The sequence below is a fragment of the Elephas maximus genome, chromosome 1 (genome assembly GCF_024166365.1).
Source record: "Elephas maximus indicus isolate mEleMax1 chromosome 1, mEleMax1 primary haplotype, whole genome shotgun sequence".
In the NCBI taxonomy this organism is placed as follows: Eukaryota; Metazoa; Chordata; class Mammalia; order Proboscidea; family Elephantidae; genus Elephas; species Elephas maximus.
The window spans coordinates 133,480,065-133,498,791 of record NC_064819.1 but is presented as its reverse complement, the minus strand read 5'-3'; the positions used below and the strand labels follow the sequence as shown (position 1 = coordinate 133,498,791).

The following is an 18,727-nucleotide window of genomic DNA, read 5'->3' as shown; positions in this document are numbered from 1 at the left end:
ATAAGACAAACATAGAATACTCACACTTAAGCAATTTTAAAATGTCATTAGAAATTTATCTCCAATTCATATTCTTCTTCATACACTTAATCTTTAAAAAATATTACACTAGAAAATTTTCCCTAGAGATTTTCATGGGAAAATTCTCTTGTTCTCCATGGTTTTAGTGGATGATTCTTAACCTGCTTAATGGTTTCTGAAAAGCTCACACAGTTATTAATTTTTAAGACAGACTGTGACAAGTCCCAAGAAACAGTCTATTTTTAAGGTTTGTTGCTATTCCAAGCATGAAAAAACTTTTGAAAGGAAGAATTTATAAGAAGCCATGGGTCCTCGGGATATTTCAGGTTACTTAATATCTCTGAAAACATGAGGATAGGTCTCAAGTGGTGTCTTAATACTAATTCTGGACAATGTCCTTGGCTTTTAGAAAGCTCTGGGCAGCCACTTCTACCTCTGTCAAGAAACTCATTTTTCTTTCCATCCTGGGTTTTTAGGATAACTAGCCAGGATTCAGGTGACACACACTTCCTTTCAGAATGTCCTTTACCCCAAAGCCCTCAGTTTAAGCTTTTCCCCCCTCTTTGTCTCAAAACAGCAGGACCAAATATATCTAGGAGAGCTGAATAAGTAGCATCGGTGAAGCTTCCTGGCAGAAAGCCCGTGGGAAAATTATCCAACTTTATTCACTTCTCACCACCAATTTCGAAGCTCTGGTGACACATTTAGAAAAAAAGGCACCTGAAATACTTCTCTTTTCCACTGAAGCACTTTCATATGTCTGACTTTTCTGGGTTGTTTTGCTTGTTATTTTTTAGAGCATCTTGCTGAGATGGCTTCTAGTCTCAAACGTCCAGACTCAGGTGCCGCCGGCCTCCCTGGGTTGCCTGGGCCCCCAGGACCCCCTGGGCCCCCAGGAGAGAATGGTTTCCCAGGCCAGATAGGACTGCGTGGCCTCCCCGGCATTAAAGGTCCCCCTGGTGCTCTTGGTCTCAAGGGACCTAAAGGTAAGCCTTTTTGCCCATGTGGAACCAAGGAACACATCCTGCCCATTTTTCAGATGTATAATCCATTTCCAAGCTCAAGGAATTCATATATCTTACTAAGGTCACGATCTCCTGATTTTTGGTATTGATTTTTCTCAATTACAGTGGGCCTCGATTATATTTCAAAATACACTCTATAGCATTTGGTAAAGAATCATTCTGCTATTTTTTAAACCCTGTGGTACAAATCATTAAGTGCTGGACTACCAGCTGAAAGGTTGGCAGTTTGAATCCACTCAGAGGCACCTTGGAAGACAGGCCTGGTGATCTGCTTCCAAAAGGCTACAGCCTTGAAAACCCTGTGGAGCAGTTTTACTCTGCACACACGGGGTCACCATGAGTCCGAATTGACTTGACAGCAACTAACAACAACATCATTGTAGAGCTCTTCTAAGATGGCAGAAACCCTCAGAATGTTTGTATCTGTTACTTAAAATTGTTTGGAAGGGCGTAATAAAATCACGTCGTAAGTTTGGAGCTACTTCCCTCTCCTTTTAAAAAGTTGCATCGACTATTTAGTTTCAATGAAATTTTTTTTCAGCTCTAAAGTATGACTGAGCTTTATTCCTTTTTTTTTTTTTTTAACATGTGAGAGAGTTTGTTTCTTCCCTTTTTATTTAAAGCAAGTTAAACCCTTGCTTCTAGTACTTTACAGAAAATAGGGTTGCGAGTGTGTTAGTACTCAGCAGGGCTGGCAGAGGACTGGTTGCCTTAGATGGTGTTTGCTAGATAAGGTAAGTATGTCAGCTCAGGTTGTGTGTGCCTGGATGATTTCTTTGGCATCAAAAACAAGACAGGGGCTTTCCTTTTTTTTTTTTTTTTTTTACTGTGGTGCTCCAATTAGGGATAAATGTGTAAGCGGTCAGAGGACAAGCAAGCCTTTTCAGATCTATGAATGAATTGCTGATGTAGTTGGCTAACTACACTCTCAGTTGGAACAATTTAGTTAATTACATTTGTCTTTTTTTGGCATGTGCAGAGCTGCCTGTTATAAAAAAAATGAGCCCTAATTGGGGCCTCTTGTAAGCCTGGCACACTTTCAAAGCCTTCAGGCGCTGGACAAAATCAGATACGGAGGGAGCCAGGAGTAGAGTTCATCTTAAAGGGAACTGAGCACTTTCTCTGAAGGAAGCGTATAGCTCTCCATCTTTGTTCTGTTTCCAGCTACTAGTTCAGGAGGTCACCTCTTAGGTACTTTCTCTGTGGTTAGCCCTGATTCACTCTGTAAGCCATTTCTGAGGGTCTACTGTTGTGGGGGGATTGTTGACTCTGTTGACTCTGTTGTGCCAGAGCCCAGAAATGACTCCGTAGCCTTTCATGAGTTCAGTTTAGAGTAATACTTCTTAAAGAGTGGTCCCTGGAGCATCAGTATCACCAGGGAAATTGTTAGAAATGCAAATCTGGGGGCCCACCTCAGGCTCACTGAATCAGAAACCTTGCACTGGGGTGGAACCCAGCTGTCTGCGCTTTAACAAGCCCTACAGGGGATTCTGATGCGGCTAAATGCACAGGCACAGAATATCACCATTTGCCTACTGAAAATAATAGACTGTTGAAGGCCCATACTGATCAAAGGGGCCTTGGTGGCCCAGTGGTTAAATGTTTGGCTGGTAACCAAAAGGTTGGCAGTTTGAATCCACCAGCTGCTGCTCCTTGGAAACCCTATAGGGCAGTTCTACTTTGTCCTCTGGGGTCACTATGAGTTGGAATCATCTCGACGGCAGCAGGGTTTTTTTTTTTTTTTTTGGTTTATACTAATCAAAATCCCATTTTCCTGGACCAAAACGAAGTCTCCATATTGGAGGCAAAGCTCAATTTTGAGTAAAAGAGTTTGGCCTTGGCTGCACATGGCATCACCTGGGTCCTATTCTCAGCGATTGTGATTTAATTGGTTTGCGCATCGGGATTTAAAAATATTACCCATGAGATTTAAATGTGCAGCCAAGGTTGAACTTGAGAACCACTGGAGACAAAGCTAAAGTGTTTGGGAAGTTTTCTGGGAAGCTCTTAGCAGCAGTGAATTGTGGCTAGGTTGGGCTGGGGTGGTCCAAGAAGAAAACCTAATTTTAAGGGAAGAAAAGTATATCTTTATATTTGGAATCTGGAAAATGTCTCTAGCATTAAGTTTATTCATCAAGTATAGCTTGGGCAAATGAGGGATTTCCTCCTAATTTTTCTTCAATATTAATGACATGTCTATAATCTAAAAGGGATATGTCCTTTTCTTTTTCAAAGGACTTTCTCTACCCATCCTCTTCCATCCCTTCCTTATCATTGGATTCATTTAAAGCAGCATCTTCTTTCAGTTTTACTTCTCAGAGCTGGGGGTGGAGACGGGGAGGGGGAATCTAATTTTCTTTTATCAAAACAACACTGTCACATATTTGGAAATGTATGATTCTGGGGTCACTAGACTTGACCTTTCTTGTCCCACCACACACAATTACAGTAGTATTTAGTAGAAAACATACAGTTTTCTGACTGTCCAAAAATTTACTGTTCAAATTTTCTCTAGGAATAAACACACCACCATTTTGAAGCTTAACATTTTCAGTCAACAGGAGAAGAGATGTATTTCGGTGTTGCCTGTCTTTCCATGCCTAGTAAAGAAGGGATGGTGTTAGTCCTGCTATACAAGATACTTTCAATCTCTTTCCAGAGAAATTGCTACAGAAATAATAAGTTTCACTGATACTTTTAACAGTTGAGGCTGTGTCTCCATCCTGTTTTCCTCCTAAACATTTTCAACAGGAGCCAGTAGAAATAAGCCTCAAATCACACTCAAAGCTTCAATCATACCTGTATATTTTCTTTTGTTTTTTCACCAACATGTTTTACACAATACTGCATAAGCACTTTAGGGCTAGGGCCCCTGCCCATATACATTTTACACATATACTCAAGTAGAAACATGAGCAACATCTTCAGATTGGCCTTATGTTCAATTTTCTTAGTATCACACTAGTCCTTAGTGCTATAAATATACTTTCAAATGTTCAAGGATTAATTTCAAGTCCGTCTGAGTAAGGCTGTATATTTTTAGATATTTTAGTGTGACTGAACCAGATGTGTCAACACACAAATGAAGGTTGGAGAAAATACATGTCAAAACTGTGACTAACACCCTTTTCAGATTAATCTGCTCCCATGGAGATGGAGCATCAACTATAGCTTGCAAATAAATGAAATAAATAGCAACTAGGGAGCAAGGAGCCCTGGTGGCAGCAATTATTAAGCACGCGACTGCTAACTGAAAGGTCAGTAGTTGGAGCCTGCCAGCTGCACCATGGGAGAAAAGACCTGGCGATCTGCTCCCGTAAAGTTTATAGCCTAGGAAACTCTATGGGGCAGTTCTACTCTGTCCTATAGGCTCACTGGGAGTCAGAATCTAAGCAACAGCACACAAGAACAACAGGCAGCAAGAGAACTGCTTCAGCTTTAGCCGTTCTGTTCATAATGAGCTGTTTTTCTACTTGAACCGCATGTAAAGCTTATTTTACAAGCTCTTTATATGTATTTTTTGATGCAATAGGCTACCAAAGGTGGATCTTTAATTTCCTGAGCCGGTTTTCGTGCATCTCAGAAGGAGATGTGACCAGGGCTTGAAGAAGTACATTAACCCTGGCGATAAGCAGAACCAGGCTGCACGCACGGTTTGCTGTGCAACCACGGTTTGCACCTTGTGGCTCTGTCTTGGAGCTCATCTAAAATTTGCTTTTCTACGATTGCTTTTCTACGATCGATAACCAAAAGACAGCATCACAACGGCCAAGACAGTGATCTTATTCCTCGCATGTAACACTTTAAAGGTGGTGTGATTTCACGCCAGAATGTATAAATAACTTCAGCTTTCACTATCAGTGTGAAAACTACATTTTAATTTATTATCTGCATCTTATATCTTCAGAAAATGTGGCACATTTAGAGATTCTCTTCACATTGCAAGCCTCCAGAATTAATAGCGATACGACATTTAAATTGCTAAGTTATCAAGACGGCTTAAGCTGTTAGTTTTTATAATAATAATTGTCATATCTTTAATACAGCAAAGCCATGTTGATGATGAGTATAAAATAACTAGCTTAAGTGAATACAAGTTAAATCTGTGCTTCATATCCTTATATGGCATTTATATAAATTTAACTTGTTTTGAAAGGTAGTTGATTCATCATAAAAACATTCACAAAAAGACATTCACAGCTAAAATCAAAGTATGGTGGCTATTTAAACTGTCAGTTCATAATTAGAGATTTTTGACTAGTTGACTAATGTGCAGATGGTTGTACACAGTCTTCCTGTTTTTGTTGTGCATGTGACTTTGTTTTTTATTTTTTTGTGACAACTTTTTTAATTGTGCTTTAAGTGAAAGTTTACAGTTCAAGTTAGTTTCTCACACAAATATTTATACACACATTATGTGACCCCAGTTGCTCTCCCACTAATGCGACAGCACGCTTCTCCTTTCCACTCTGTATTTCCCGTGTCCTTTCAACCAGCTCCTGTCCCTTTCTGCCTTTTCATCTTGCCTCTGGACAGGAGCTGCCCATTTAGTCTCATCTACTTGAGCTAAGAAGCACTCTCTTCAGTAGTATCATTTTATGTCTTATAGTCCAGTCTAATCTTTGTCTGAAGCGTTGGCTTTGGGAATGGTTTCAGTTCTGGGCTAACAGACAGTCTGGGTGCCAGGTCTTCTGGGGTCCCTACAGTCTCAGTCAGACCATTAAGTTTGGTCTTTTTACTAGAATTTGAGTTCTGCACTCCACTTTTCTCCTGTTTTGTCAGGGACTCTCTGTTGTGCTCCCTGGTAGGGCAGTGAATATATTTTTTAAATTATAACAAATTCGACTCGATACTAAAAGAGGTTGGTCTGATAAAGATGTTTGGAAAAAAATGATTATGTACAGAGTTTGCTACAGGATGTTATTGCATCTTCTTTTTAATAGTGTAGTAGAATAATAATATACTCTTATAACAATGGGATAGTAGAGATGCCTCCTACTGGGGTCAGTAGAGGTCACTTAGGACCAGTTAACTAAGATACTGGGGGACTGTGTTAAAGAGGCTAAGATTCTGAGTTTGGTTTCTGTAGGGACCAAGATAATTTATGTAGCTTAGTTCTGTGGCTGCAGAATCCCCAGATTTAATCAGTTTTCTCCCAAATGTCTTACCAATGCTTATGGCTGGACACAATCCAAAGTACAGTCCCTATAAATAATGAGTCAGTAGTGAAATTTAGGTACTTGTGACAGCATACTTGAAATTTTTAAAATTCATTAATTTATTTTTGGTAATACTTAATTCACATTACTTAAAAATGTTTTAAAAGTATAAAAAGAAACTTAGTGAATAGTTCTCTTCTATCCCTGTCTCTCATTGACGTCATTTCCTTCCCCTTTCTCAATAGGTAAATACTATTGTTAGTTCCTTAAAAAAAAAAAAAAATTTTTTTTTTTTTAGTTCCTTACATATTCTTAAACACCCCCCCCCAAAAAAAAAAAAAAAAAAACCCAGTGCCCTTGAGTCGTACATATTCTTATGGGGATGATATTCAAGGATATATGAATATATATGAGTATACATTCTTTTTGAAATAATTCCTATTGTCCTTTAAGCAAGTGATCTGAACCTTACCTTTTTCACTTAACAATCTGGTTTGGAGATCTTTCCAAATCAGCACATAAGAAGCTGTCTTGTTCTGCTTTATAGCTGCAGAGGATTCCATTCTGTGGACGTACCATAATGTATTTAAACAAAAATTAATGGACATTGAGGTTGTTGCCAATCTTTTGCTATATTAGCAAGGCTGCAAAGAACATTATATACATTTAATTTTTGTACAAAATATCAATATACTCTCTATCTCTAGGATAAATTCCTCAGAATGGAATTGCTGAGTAAAATAGTACTTCCATTTGTTATTTTGTTAAATATTTTCAAATTACCCGCATGTACCAATTTACACTCTCATCAGCAATGTATAAGAGTCTATTTCTCCAAAGACTTGCCAACATATGTTTAATTAAACTTTGGAATTATTGCCCACCTTACAGGTTAAAAATAATATCTTGCTATTTTTAATTTATGTTTATTTTATTGAGATGACATCAGGGAACTATTCGTATGTATGGGCTGCTTTTTTTTTTTTTTGTTAACTGCCTGCTCATATATTTTGTTCTTTTTCTGTTGTGTTGTCAGCCTTTTTGTATTGATTTTAGGAATGCTTCATATTTTGAATCATAATAGAAAGTCCAACTCAAAACTGAGGTTATAGTACAATTCTCTCTTGTTTTCTTCTGGTTCTTAAATTACATTTAAATACCTGATTCATTTGTAATTTCTCGTAAAACCAGGTTAGGGATATGGATCCAACTTTATTTTCTTTCCAGCCAGTTACCCATTTTTTCCAACACCAATTATTTAATTGTCCATCTTTTTTTCCCACTTTAAGATAACAGTTTTAGTATGTGCCAAATTCCTACATATACAGGAATATATAAATATATATTGGACTTTCTATTCTGTTTCACTGGTCTATCTATTCATGTACCAATATCACACTTTAATTGGAGGGTGAATTTCTTTCATGTTCCTTTTTTTTTTCTTGGAGTTTTTGTGGCTATTCTGGCTTATGTATTTTTCTACAGAAACTTTTGAATAATTTTTATTTGGTTAAAAAAATAACTAATTTGTATTTTTATTGTGATCATGATGGAAATTCAGCCATGGGAAAAATGATAATTTTATGATATCTTTCCATTGAACAACATTTTCAGTCTTGTATCTTTTAGAAATGTTTAAAATTTTTTTCATGTTGGACTTATATATTTCTGATTAAGCATATTCCTAGTCAATTAATATTTTCATTGCTATTAAAAATAAGATCTTTTTTCACTCTATCTTATTGCTGGTTGTCGTTTGCCTATATGAAAATTATTGATTTCCATATGTTAATTTTGTACCCTGTTACCTTACTGAATTTTTTTTGTTCGTCGTAGTTTTCAGGTTCATTTGCTAGAGTTTTCAGATATGCACTTATGTCAGCTGAAAACAGGGGTAGTTTTAACTTCTCAAACCCAATGATAAAAAGTAGTGATGAAGTGGGCATCTCAATACTGTCCTGACTGTAATACAACTAACTGCTTCTTGTGTTTCCCATTAAACATTATGCTAGCTTTTGGGTTGAGAGAGCTATATTTTATCAGGTTAAGGAAGCAGTCATTGATTATTTTACTGAATGTTTTATCAAGAATGTGTAATCAATTTTGTCAAATGGCTTTTCAGCATCTCTGGATATGACTGATTTTTTCACCCTTAGATCTGTTAATATGATGAGAACAATTTTTGATTTTCTACCTACTACAATCTAGTTTGTGGCAATTTTGCAACCTTCTGGTTTGTGAATTTAGGCTTTGCTTAAAGTTTAAAAATAAGGAAGTTTATTTTTATGTAAATGTAGTGAAAAAAATATTTCTTTAATGAAATGCAGGTGACCTGGGAGAAAAGGGGGAGCGTGGCCCTCCAGGAAGAGGACCCAAAGGTTTGCCTGGAGCTACAGGTCTCCCAGGTACGTGTGTTGTATGTCAGGATCAGGGGGAGAAATTGGCAGCAAGTGGCATCTGAACTGGATGATATTTTAAAAGAACTGCTATTAGATTACTTATGTGTATCAAGTGATACTTGATAATGCTGGCATAGCTTTTTCGAGACAAGCTGTAATGAAGAGCTAAAGGATCTATCAACCCTGTAAATATTCTTTGTGAGAAAATAGCCATCAGGGCTTGAAATTAATTTCTCATACAGATGCTTTTTAAAAAATAGTGTCCAGGTCCAGCCACAATGCACTTGTTATAGATATTCTGAATGAATGGGGTCCTTACCAGTTAGCCCAGTTGATAGTGTCCTGCTTTTTATTCTTTAAAGCAAAAGCCAGAGCAGTAGGAAAATTAATCCAAGTTTTCAACTATTTGTGTTATACAGGGAAGAACTGAAATTTTATTTCAAAAGCTCCCCTTTCAACCTCCCAGACCCTCCAACAACCCATATCCAATAAATAAATAAGCCTCAACATTCCTACTCATAGCCACAAAGAACCACACACAAGCTGCAAGCCACATGTCACAGCTGTGTCGACTGAGGCAACAGAGTAGCCTGTGTGTAAAGAGCCCAAAGTTTTCTCACTGGGCATCTGTTCTCTCTTTGCACACTGGCTACTCTGTCGCTGGGAGTCGATGAGGCTGGCACACACTTAACCACTGGGAAATGACTTACGAGCCCAACCACAGGAGCAGCATAGCAGGGCTGAAAGCCAGTTTAGCTTCAGAGCAGGAATGATGTGCAGCCACCTGGCAAACTACCTTATAGCTGCTGAGGTAATGACTCAGGAAGGCTCCCCAACCCCGAGATGTCTGGGGCTGAAGAGAAATGAGGTGAGAGAGATCAAACAGAAAAAAGGAGTGTACACATGTCCACAGTGGATTTGGGGAACTTAGTTGAGAGAAATTTAGGGAAAGAAGTAATTTTTTTTCCCTAGTTCTGCCAGAGGCTTAGATATTTAATCAAGGCTTATAATTGCAGCTCAAAACATCATTGCTTTCTAATTACCCATTTCATTGCTCGTAGGGAATTGCTTTCTCGTTGAAAGAATATCTTAGACTATGAGTACATTTGGAGATAGCTCAAACACTCACCTTCTAAAACTATGATTCATAGGCCTATCAAGATGTTTTCACAAATTGATACAGGCTTTTATGATTGGAAGAGGAAGAGCAGATCTGGCCGGAGCTGAATGAGACCAAGAAAAGAAGATTTTAGTATATAATAAAGCCTAGATTCATTGATGGATGTTTAAAAGAATGAAGAAAGAAAATGGAATTTACCAAGAATGCTTTTCTTCTTTACCAGTGGTAGTAATACAGAGTTTTAAAGCTGGTAAAATATCCTCATCTCAATTAACTTATCAACACCTTTATAGGATTATCTGACAATTTCCCCTCCTTCCATTTTGTTGACAAATTGCTTAACAGTTTCTGGATCAGTAACTTGCACTTTTGGCAATATCTTCCATTACCGAAAACAGATTATAGTTTCTAGTGAGCCTTACCTTCAGAAAATCTGATGGAAAACCAAACTTTTAGTTTAAAAGTGGGAAGACTGAGGAAGGCCCAGCTGCATGTGTAGCGTCAGACTGCCACAGGGGGGCGCATGACTGCCCACATGTGTAAACCACCGCGTGTTGCGTGTCTACCTTGGCGAGGGGGAAACGGGCGCTCCTCAGCCATTGCTTGTTAAGTCTTAAATAGGGGCTTTACTGAATTTTTTTTTGGTACATCAGACATTCACGTCTAGGCAGAAAAGGTAAGGAGGTCAAGCTCATCATTCAGAGCTCTCCGTGGCCCTCATCTCTTCTCCCTTTTTAAAGAAATTAAAAACAAACAAACAATAAAACCACTTATATCTGGTTTTCAGTTTAAGTACTTAAATCTGATTTGTTAAAACATTTTGTTGACTTCATTTTTCGGGACTTCTAAGGGCTGCCCTTCTTTTTTCCTTTCTGGCTTTCCCCACTTCTTACCTTGCCCTTCCTGGTACTGTTGGGTGCCTTCCAGTGAATTTTGACATATTGTGATGCCATGTGGCAGAGGGGGCCCTGGTGGTGCAGTAGTTAAGAACTTGACTGCTAACTAAAAATGGTGACAGTTCAAATCCACCAGCCGCTCCTTGGGGCAGTTCTACTCTGTCCTGTAGGGTCGTTATGAGTCCTAATCAACTTGATGGAAACTGGTTTGGTTTGGTTTTATGTGACAGGGTAGAAGTGTCCCATAGGGTTTTCTAGGTGGGTTTAGTCTTACAGGAGCAGATTGCCAGGTCTTCTCCTGTGGAGCTGCTAGGTAGGTTCCAACTACCAGCCTTTAGGTTGGCTGCTGAGTGCTTAACTACTGCACCACCAGGGCTCCTTCCCTTCTTGGTGCTGCCTCTGAATTGTCACCTTCCTTTGATTTCTCTTCCCTCCCCGTTTTCCTCTCACTGATCATCTCTTACTTTCTTCCATCTTTGACACTTCGACAGTCCTTCCCTTTGAATCTCATTCTTCTTGCTTTCCCTCTTCCAGTTACCGTATCCCAACTCCCCTGGTCTTTCTTTTTTTCTGAAATTTGGTCACATTTTAATTGAGAGGATATTTAACATTTATTTGTGAAAAAATCTGAGTCTCAGACTATTTTTCAAAAATTAAAGAATAATTTTCAAAAAAAAAGCATACAGTGGCTGCTTTTAGTAAACAGGCAGGAAGGCCCATATTTACCACATTAGAGTACAAAGGCACCGGCTTTGTGAGTATGCTCAGCTAACAATTTCTCAAATCAATAAAGCCCTCGGACAAGACTTTTTTTTTTTTTTGGCTTATTCATCCCCTACAGGCAGTACTCTGAAAGTTGGCTATATAGATCATGGGCCTTGCAGTCAGATATCCTGGGTTCAAATCTTGACTCTAATTAGCTTAGACTTGGAGCAAGTTGTTTAATTTTTCTGTGCCTTAGTTTCCCCATTTGTAAAACAGTGATCATAATGCTGTCTCCCCGACACTAATTCTTAGGAGGGTCTCTGGCACATAGGAAGTGCTCAAGAAATTTTGGTTATTGGTATTATCACTATAACCAATTCACTTTTTTTGCTTTCTGAGGTAGGTGAGGAAGAGCTGGGGCAAAGCTGGGCCCTAGCTCAGTCCTTGCAGCTCTTTTCTCCTGCTCCCAAACAGCAGGTATATGCCATCCTTCTCTAATCAGCACCCACTCCCACATGCCAGACCTCCCTCCATGGAAATCTGCGTCAACTCACACCACAGACCCAAAGTGCAGGTTCACAGTAAACCACTTCACTGTGATGGGCCGCTGATGGGCTAGGCCATTATTTCCTCGGTAGAGCTTGGAATGGGATTCACATTTGCCTCCTGGTCTCTCAAAAACATGATAGTAATAGAATTTTAGGACTTAGAGAAATCCTTAATAGGACTTTATGCAGGAATTTATCCAGAATCTTCTGGATAACTACACCTCTTACCTAAAAGAAAGAGCCTGCAGCACAGGATATTCAGAAACCTTCTTCCTTCTTGTTGGATTTGGGGCTCAAATTCTCCTGAATGGAAAAAAGATCATTCTTCTTTGTGTTAACATATCTGAAAAAAAATGTTACTAATGCCTTCATTATCTGTCAATTATCATAATTCCTTATTCTTTTTGAACAGTTTTCTCTTTCCCCCTCTATAAAGCTGTATATCTCTGTTTGGTCATAGAGTTATTTACCCATTGGGGGGTTATGACATATTGCCTAGTACGGACCGTTTTGGACCATGGAGCATAGATGCTTATAATAATCATTATACTATCATTTTGTCTAGCTTGTTTCTCACAGCCAGAAATAGACAGGGCAGACATTTAAGATGTGCTGACCTTGGAGTCCGGCTGCCAGGGTTTATACACGGCTTCTTCACTTACTTCCAGCTATTCTACCTCTCAGTCTTCAGCTTCCTGCTCTGCAAAATGGGGATACTAACCAGAACTAATTTATGGCGGTATTGAAGAGGGCATTTGTTAATGTACAGAAAGTGCTTAGAATAGTACCTGGCTTATGGTGAACACTCTGGAAATTTAGCCATTACTATTATTGTAGGAGTGATAGTTAAGTGCTCGGCTGCAAACCAGAAGGTCAGTTGTTTGAACCAACCAGCAGCTCCGTGGGAGAAGAGACCTGGCGATCTGCTCCCATAAAGATTACAGCCTAGGAAACCCTATAGGGAAGTTCTACTCTGTCCATAGGGAACCCTATAGGGAAGTTCTACTCTGTCCTATAGGATCACTGCGAGAGTCAGATTTGACTCGATGGCACACAACAACATTACTGTTATAGGAGTCCTGGGTGGTGCAGATGGTTGACATGCACTTGGCTACTAACTGAGAGGTACCTTGGAAGAACGTCCTGGGAATCTATTTCCAAAATATCAGCCATAAAACTGGATGGAGCATAGGAACGTATGTTCCCTGTGTTCAGGTTCATGGACAAAATGATGGGCTGGAGGTCCAATGAGATGACTAGCTTGGTTTGCCACACTAGCCATGTGACTTGGGGTACTTTCCCTGACCACTTAACACCTTGATTTCTCTCCTGCTTCCTTCCTGTTGCCTTTAGACAACACCTGCCCTTCCCTGAAACACTTCCATTTTTACCAGAGGCCATTAGTGTTATGGTTGGTTGGGTGGTCTCATTAAGAGTAATGCTCTACGTTTGCTGCCAGTGAACTCACACATTTGGGGACTAGCTCCTTAGCAATCTGAGAGTTTTAAGGAAAAATATCTCATAATGGGTCCTGACCACTTTGTGCACTCATACTTGCTAGGAAAGGAGTAATTTAAATGCAAATCCCGTGTGTGTTGAACACACATGACTTGTGAGCAGGGGCAGATTAACCAGTAAGTAAGATACACACAGAGCCTTAGTGGCACGGTGGTTAAAAGCTCGGCTGCTAACCAAAAGGTCGGCAGTTCAAATCTGCCAGCCGCTCCTTGGAAACCCTATGGGGCAGTTCTTCTCTGTCCTACAGGTCGGAACCGACTCGACAGCACCTAAAAACAACAACAAGGTACACATGGGCTGAATTGTGTTTCCTTACTAATCTGTGGTGCACAATTTCATGGTGTGGGTGATAAACAGGTGCAATTGTGCACTATAGATTAGTAAGTAAATACAAGTGCTTTGCTTATTGGGTAATCTGTCCTGGCTTGTGAACTGAGATGCTTTTCCCGTCTTGGACGTGGAGGTTAGAGCCAGCTTGGCACTGGACTATCCGGTTTTCCTGTGCAAAGTTTGCAGATAGGTGAGCTTTTCCACTGAGTGGAAAAACAAAACAAAAGGCACACTCAATTTAGGCTTAAGTTTGTAGTAGTCATTTATCCTATTTCCATTGTTGCAAGCTGTTTTATTTGGTTGTGGGGTCTTATATAAGCCACTTTACACCAACCTTAAACACACACTACTTTGTCAAACAGCACACAAGGAAGCTCGGCATAAAGTGAGAATTATGAGAAAGTCCCTAGCACACATAAAAAGTACATAAGCAGTGGATTAATCATCAAGAACCCTATTTTATGCTGAAAAGTACTTTTTTTTTTTTTTTTAAAGCCTGCATACACAGTCCCTTTCATTCTGTAGCGTGTACTAGGTAACAGGCGCGAGTGGCCCCCACCAATGTAGCATGACTGCCCTCTAGTGTTCTCATAGAGAATGACGCAGGCATTTATTTTTTTTAAATCAAAAAATGTTTGGTAATATCATTTTTATAGGACCTTGAAATTTCAGAAGACCATGTAATCATTAGACAGTGTATGAGGCAGGAAAGTAAAATGAGAACACTTCAGATCCAAGCTTTACCTTCTCCTTAGAGTTGCAAAGCAGTTTACAGACATTTGTTAACGTAGCTGCCTAAACTTTTATGCCCATTTCGTGAACAGCCACGGTGAGTCAGCCTCACTGCTTGAATAACTTGGACCATGACATAGTTAATCCCAAAATTAGGCTCCCACACAGCTTTTGAGAGCTAATGTCCGGGGCCAGGGCTCCCCAGAAACTTACGCTAAGGCTAGTTTGTTCTCTGGCCTGGTCTGCAGGGCAAAAATTCAGGAAAATTATCATTAGTTTGTAATGATACAGCACAGGAAGAATCGATGTTAACTTTTTCCTGTTGGGCGTCTCTCTATTTCTTAGTCAGCTCAGACCCGATGAATTAAACAAATGACAACAAAACACACAGAGACAGAGGCTGTGCATTCTCCACAGAGTTAGCAAATCAGTAGAAACGGAAGTACAGGTAGACGGGAGTAGTGGATAAGGGCTCTCATTGTCAACTCCAACGCTTCTCTACTTGCATGACCATGGACAATTGTTTAACGCTTCTAAGTTTACACACAAGGAAAATGGGGTCAATACTGTGCACAGTGCCGGCTTTGTAAACAGAGACACTGTGCTCAGTATTGAATACAATTTATTAGTGTTTATACAATTTATAAGTGTTGTTGTTGACGATGATTCAGGCAACCAAAGCTCCAAAGGGTAAATGGCTGCATTTGCCAAAGGGAGGATTGGATTAAATGTGCTTTTCATAAAATAAAGCAAAGGTGGACAGGATGGTCCTGTCAACTCTTTTCTCAAAAGATGAGCATGAATCTAAAACATACTCAGCAAGTTAAAACCTCCTCCTGGGATGTATTGGGATGGAGAACCAAACATGAAAATCTAAAAGATTCTTTCCTTCTGCTTTCTGATTTTATGTACTAGAGAATAAATTCCTTTAAATTTTAAGTTTTTGACAGGGGGCTGGCTCTACAAATGTTTAATAAAAAATTAACATTCGTTGCTACTATCCTTGTGGTACAGCGGTTAAGCAATCAGCTGCTAACTGAAAGGTTGGTGGGTCAAACCCATCAGCCACTCCACGGGAGAAAGATGTGGCAGTCTGCTTCCATGAAGATTATAACCTTGGAAACACTATGAAGCAGTTCTACTCTTTCATGTAGGTTTGCTCCGAGTTGGAACTGACTTTATGCAACAGGTTTGGCTTGATTTTTTTGAATCTCAATTTCATTTTGTTAAGGAAAACCTGCTATGTCTCAGTGGGAACATTGCTACAGATAAGGTAGATGAAAACCACCTTTTAGATCTGGTCCATTGCTGTGTAGGATTTCATCTTAAAACTTAGTAAAGAAATACTCAAGTTTTTCATGTATAAACTTGTTTAATTTATTGCAAGGCACACAATTAAGACCTCACAACATTCATTTAGAACCAGAGAATCAGGATTAACAATTACAACGACAATGTCAGTTCAATGGTTAGAGTCCACATCTTTAGCGTTCAGGTGTTACCTTAACTAGGAGTCTCAGGAGAAAGGTTTGACTACGGCTCAAACTCAGTGGAGGTCCCTTGTAGCTAGGGTCTGGGTCACCAGCAGTGGGCCGAGTCTCAGCACAATGTAGAAATGCTGGTTGGATAATGCTGAGGTCCCTTTCTACTTCTAATTTTTGCGAAATCCAAGTCCAATGAAGGGATTTCATTATCATCATTTCTAAAAGCATTCACCAAATCCTGCTGGGCTGCAGTGGGTCCAGTGCCTTCTGCCAGTTTGCAGCCTTGAGTATTCTCCTGCTCACATGTGCAACCCTTTGTGTGTTTCAGGTGACCCAGGGCCTGCCAGCTACGGGAGAAACGGCCAGGACGGTGAGCTAGGCCCTCCAGGGCCGGCGGGAATTCCTGGTGTGCCTGGGCCCCCGGGACCTCCTGGCCTTCCTGGTTTCTGTGAGCCAGCCTCCTGCACTGTTCAGGCTGGTCAACGAGCATTTAGCAAAGGGCCCAATCAGTGAAAGGCTTAGTGTTGATGGCACTACATAAATCACACCTGGCCAAGGAGCTTGGAGGAGAAACACCACCCAAAGCTGGGGCAAAGGATGACAGTGTATTACCTTCAACATTATTAGAGATGTCCTACTTGACAATCAGATTTAGAATGATGGTGCTATTCAATAAGTCCTCTTTCCTTTCCATTGGAGGGAAGATGGCAGTCATCCATAAAAAACCTCCCTTTAAATAAATTTATAATTCTACTCCCAGGATCTTGAACTTTTTAGTGTGCTATATATGTGTGATATATCTTGGGCCACTGTGCCAATAAACAAAAACAACTGTTTGGTTTACCTCAGTTGCAGTACTTATTTTCATTTTCTATTTAAATGTTCTTCTCAGACATTCGTTTCAGCTGTATAGAGGATTACTGGACTAGTTACAAAGAAACCCCACTAGAGTTCAATAGAATTGGTGCTTAAAATCCCCATCAATGTGCTCTCTCGGGAATGGTAAGAAAGTGCAGTGTGAATGATTTCCTTACATCACATGTTGATTTTCATCTTCAGCCTGAATTTTTGTTGAACTGTACTGTATTCCATACCCTTCAATTTATTGAGCTCTTCTGTGTGAAAGTAAAGAAGGAATTTTAAATATTCTGGCATTAATAAGTTTTATTGATGAGATTATTTATTTTAAAGGCTTGAGGTAACATCTCTGGTTGTACCAAAGAAATAAATATGATTTCTTAATCTCTTGCATGTTTTCTTATAGTCATGTTCAATGAAGTCACTGAGCTTGTTTAGATACATTAAAAAATTTTGAATTACTAATATTTCTATAGGTATATGTTTGTATCAATGCTTTTTTTCCTACACAGAGAAATTAAAAAGTCTTGACTGCTCTCCCTGCATTAGCTTGTGATAGAAATTCTTAAGGAGTGTGTGTGTGTGTGTGTGTGTATGTATGTTAGGGTGTATGTGCAATGGGAGGGGAAGGAGAGCTCCATGGGCCTTTTTGATATTCTAATGAAATCTATGGATTCAATCTTCAAACAGGCATATGCACATACATGTTTGCATACTATTTCAGAAATTTCATATGCCCCGTTTAGGTTTTCTATGTTAAGATCTACTGTCTTCATTTCAGGGGTTTGTTAGCTCCTTCATATTCAGAACTTCACTATTGCAAAAATGATTTATGTTTCACCATTTTTCTTATAAATTTGATAAAGGCAGCTCAGTTAAAGCACTATACTCTTATCAGTAAGACAGGTATTGTCTGACCACTCAAGCACTGTACTACTGTTTACATAGTCACATTGGTTTGCTTTTCACCAACATCTATGGAAACTATTGATCAGACTTCATATATTCATTTCACGTCACGGTGCATATGAGTGACTTGTCCCAGGGCAGAGAACAGTAGCTCAAACTAGTCAATATCTGCAGTTAGTTTATGGGATTCAATTCTTTCAAGACAAGAGGGAAGCCCTAATAGGATCTTGGATATCAATTATTTTTTTCTCCTGTGTACATTCTGTACATTTAAAATTCTAGCCCTATTTGCTTGTCTAAATCAATCACTGTCATCTGCATTTGGATTTCTTAAAAACTGCCTGCAGCATCTAATTTTGTGCTGCTGGCATGGGCTCAAAACCCTGGCGGTATAGTGGTTAAGGGGTAAGGCTGCTGACCAAAAGGTTGGCAGTTTGAATTCACCAAGTGTTCCTGGGAAACCTTATGGAGCAGTTCCACCCTGTCCTGTAGGGTCACTATGAGTCAGAATCAACCAGATGGCAACTTTTTTGGGCATGGATTGTGCTTAAGGAGAATGGCTCCCATTTGGCTACATAGATCTGTACCCTTCATACAGATGAAGAAGGATGTTCTCTCCACCCATGTCACATAGTTTTTAGAAAGAGACGCATCTGTTATAATGATCTAAAATAATCTTGATAAAAATGGAAAATTTTTTCAGGTGCTGTGATACAAAATCAAATAATTGCAAAGAAATTGCATTATCTTTTCACCAAGACGGTTTTATTTTAACTGGAGTGACATGATCAAATAAAAGAAAAATCAGATTACCAAAAGTAAACGTTTTTCTCAGTTGTGTAATACAGTCATAAGAAAACTAAAAAAAAAAAAAATTCAAAGAAGAGTTTATTCAACTGTTTTACAAATCTGACACATATCTCAAAAGGTTGTACAACAAGCTCCACAGATACAGTAAGCAATATTGGAAACAACCACTTACAAATAGATTATGCAAAACTAACACATTCCAAAGGGTGTGAC

The 18,727-nt window shown here is 39.2% G+C and overlaps 1 protein-coding gene across 1 annotated transcript in view; it reads left to right on the top strand.

Moving 5' to 3' along the window:
* Nucleotides 1-16,747, top strand: part of COL9A1 (collagen type IX alpha 1 chain) — a 93,055-nt gene extending 76,308 nt beyond the window's left edge. Inside the window, exons 36-38 of the mRNA XM_049875420.1 lie at nt 819-1,007; nt 8,533-8,610; nt 16,266-16,747. Of these exons, the coding sequence (XP_049731377.1) occupies nt 819-1,007; nt 8,533-8,610; nt 16,266-16,450 (452 nt within the window). The 3' untranslated portion in view covers nt 16,451-16,747. The remainder of the gene's footprint in view (nt 1-818; nt 1,008-8,532; nt 8,611-16,265) is intronic.
* The last annotated feature ends 1,980 nt before the right edge of the window (nt 16,748-18,727 follow it).